Genomic DNA, 3154 nt, shown 5'->3' with positions numbered 1-3154 from the left:
AACCGACCCCTCCCCAGGCCCAGAGCCGCAGGCCTCTCTACTCCCTGTTCGCATGAGCCAATCCTGAGCCACCAGCCTTGAGCCAGTAGGTGCTGTGTTCTTCTTTTTGTAAAATATGTTTTTATATATATTAATTTTAGAGCAGAAGGGAGAGAGATAGAAACACCAGTGATGAAAGAGAGTCACTGATGGGCTGCCTCCTACAGGCCCCACACCTAGGATCAAGCCCACAACCAGGTCATGTACCTTAAAAAGGAATTGAACCATGGCCTCCTGGTTCATAGATCGATGCTCAACTACTCAGCCATGCTGGCCAGGCCATATAAGTACTTTAAGCAAGGCTTGGAGATCAATTATTTATACTCTAAACAATAATAACGTCACAAATACTGTATGCTTAATCATTGTAACTCTCCAGTTGAAACTTATTCGTTAGAATCTCAGTTCCTTTTCTCATTTTATAGTTCTGATTACTGAACCCTTGAACCTTTCCTTCCTTTAATCATCTTTCAAGTTTCAGCATAACTGATAATTTTTGAAAGGCTACCTTGATCCTTAAAATTATTTAATTTCTCTCTTTTTTCATCACAATAGCAATTATTACATGCTATAATAATTATCAGATTTTGAGTTTTCTCTCACATTTTAGCTGAGAAAACACTTAAGAGCACATGCAATGCTTAGCAATTAGCACACACGTGTTGAAATAATTAACCATGTATATCTAGCAAGTTTTAGTTTTTGAAAGCATTCAGTACATAAAAGTATCATTTAGGGGCAGAGATATTTCTAGTCAAAGATGGGATTTAATATTCTGAGTTGAAGAAAGCAGTTTACCATTAAAGAGATTTCAATTTTCCCATTCATGTTTCAACAACATATTATTTACACCCCAATTTTGTCTCATTGTTTTCAAAGTAACAAAACCTTTGAAGCATATCCTTGAGAGCTTCTTTCACCTGCTGGTTCCTTAGAGTGTAAATGAAGGGGTTTAGTAAGGGAGCAACAGAGGTACTGAGCACAGCTACGCCTTTAGTTAAAGACACCCGTTCCCTTGCTGAAGGTTTCATGTACATAAAGATGCAACTCCCATAAGTAATAGAGACAACAACCATGTGTGAGGAACAGGTGGAAAAGGCTTTTTTTCGCTGTTGAACAGAAGGGAATTTTAGAATGGTTTTGATGATGTACACGTAGGAGAGGACCACTAACAACAAAGTGATGACAAGTGTCACCACAGCTAAGACAAAGGCCATCAATTCTATGAGATGCGTATCTGTACAAGAGATCTGCAATAAGGGAGAAGTGTCACAGAGGAAGTGATCAATCGTTTTGGAGGCACAGAAATCCAGCTTGAGTCCCAAGACCAAAGGGGGAAATATGATTAGGAATCCAGATATCCAAGAGCTGAGTACAAGCTGACAGCACACTTTGCTGTTCATAATGATGGGGTAATGCAGCGGTTTGCAGATGGCAACATAGCGGTCATAGGACATGGCAGCCAGAAGGTAAAATTCTGTAACTCCTAATAAAATGAAAAAGAACAATTGAGTTGCACAAGCACTGTAAGAAATTGTTTTGTCTCCAGTCAGAATGCTTATTAAGAATCGTGGAATGCAGATGGTTGTGAATGAAATCTCTAAGAAGGAGAAATTTCGGAGGAAGAAATACATTGGAGTCTTGAGACGGGGATCCAGCATGGTGAGGAGGATGATGATTAAATTCCCCGTCAGGCTCAAGATGTAGTTGGAAAATAGAAACAGGAAAATCACAATTTGCAACAGAGGGTCATCTGTCAGTCCAAGCAAAATGAACTCTATTTCCGTTGAGTTGTTCATTTCTTTATTTTTCCTATCAACCCAGAGAAAACAAAATTTAAATTACAAGTGAGAAAATAGTTTTCTTTATTCTCAGCCATAGAATGTTCCACATTCAGAAACTTATCAATATGCAAATATTTTCACCCATCTATTTTGAGTTTATCAAAATGAACATGTCCTCTAATGTCAGTCATCTTTACAGAAATTCTGAATTTTTTCCCATTGGGTAGGTTGAACTAAATCTTACTTACCACTTAATAGGGGACTTATCATTCAAATTTTAGCTCTACCATTTGGTGTTGATCTATCTTCCAAAGGCTTTACCCTAATAGACTATTTAAATAGATTATATTTTCTATTTTCTAAAGTTCAAAAATATTTTAAGTAATTTTATTCCTTTTATTTATCACCAAACTCCATTTCATATATCCTTTCTTAAATTTTAAAAAATTATTTTATTTCAATTTTTTAAATTCCACTGCTTGCTTACTCATTCATTTATTTTATCAATGGCTTTTGATTGAACACCTAGAAAATTCCTGGTAAATCATTAACAATGATTCTAATGGAAATGACATAGGAAATGAAAACAAGCAATAAAAGTGAAACGGGTCTTTCTATATTTTAATTATTTTACTTTATTCAATTTATAATAGTCTCATATTAATTTCTTTATGGTTGTGCAGATAACATTAAAAACTGTATCTTTTTGTTTAAGTATAAAATGATTTTAATCAGTCACAGTTCTTGTCACTGACTAATGTTATAGCAATATTTCATAGTTACTAATTGTAATTTGTTTTTTGTTAATCATATTCTTTGTAGTACAGCAGGAGTTTTTGTCTTAGTCACTTACCAGATGATATTTTAAAAGCTCCCTTTATTAACCTTGTTTTAAAATATGTTATAGAGACTCTCAATCAATCACTCATTCATTTGATAAATATTTACTTAGTTCTTCCTATGTGCAATAAATTTCTCTAGGTAGGAACTTGGGGTTTAGTGGAGGCAAAAAGCATTACTGCTTCAACAAATATATATATATTAGAGGCCCAGTGCATGAAATTCATGCATGGGACAGGGGGCTCTCAGCCCGGCCTGCACTCTCTCCAATCTGGGACCCGTTGGGGGATGTCCGACTACCGGCAGTCGGACATCCCTGTATCAATCTGAGATGGCTGGCTCCTGACAGCTTGCCTACCTTTCTGCCTGATCGCCCCTAACCTCTCTGCCTGACAGCCTGCTCCCCCTAACTGCTCTCCCCTGCCAGCCTGATTGCCCCTAACTGCCTCTGCCTCAGCCTCGCCACTGTGGCTTTGTCTGGATGGATGTCT

General features: G+C 37.0%; 1 protein-coding gene across 1 annotated transcript; it reads right to left on the bottom strand.

Annotated features, from left to right (window-relative positions):
• Window positions 1-881: 881 nt before the first annotated feature.
• LOC102751503 (olfactory receptor 6C6) lies at window positions 882-1838 on the bottom strand. Its single transcript, XM_006762696.1, has one exon. It carries the CDS (start codon window positions 1836-1838, stop codon window positions 882-884), a length of 957 nt encoding a protein of 318 aa, XP_006762759.1.
• Between the last annotated feature and the right edge of the window lie 1316 nt (window positions 1839-3154).

The sequence above is a fragment of the Myotis davidii genome, unplaced genomic scaffold (assembly GCF_000327345.1).
Source record: "Myotis davidii unplaced genomic scaffold, ASM32734v1 scaffold518, whole genome shotgun sequence".
Classification (NCBI taxonomy): domain Eukaryota; kingdom Metazoa; phylum Chordata; class Mammalia; order Chiroptera; family Vespertilionidae; genus Myotis; species Myotis davidii.
This window is presented reverse-complemented; position numbering and strand designations above follow the sequence as displayed.

Excerpts from the sequence above, each read along its gene's own strand:
- LOC102751503 (XM_006762696.1), bottom strand. The coding sequence starts at position 1,838 with ATGAACAACTCAACGGAAATAGAGTTCATTTTGCTTGGACTGACAGAT.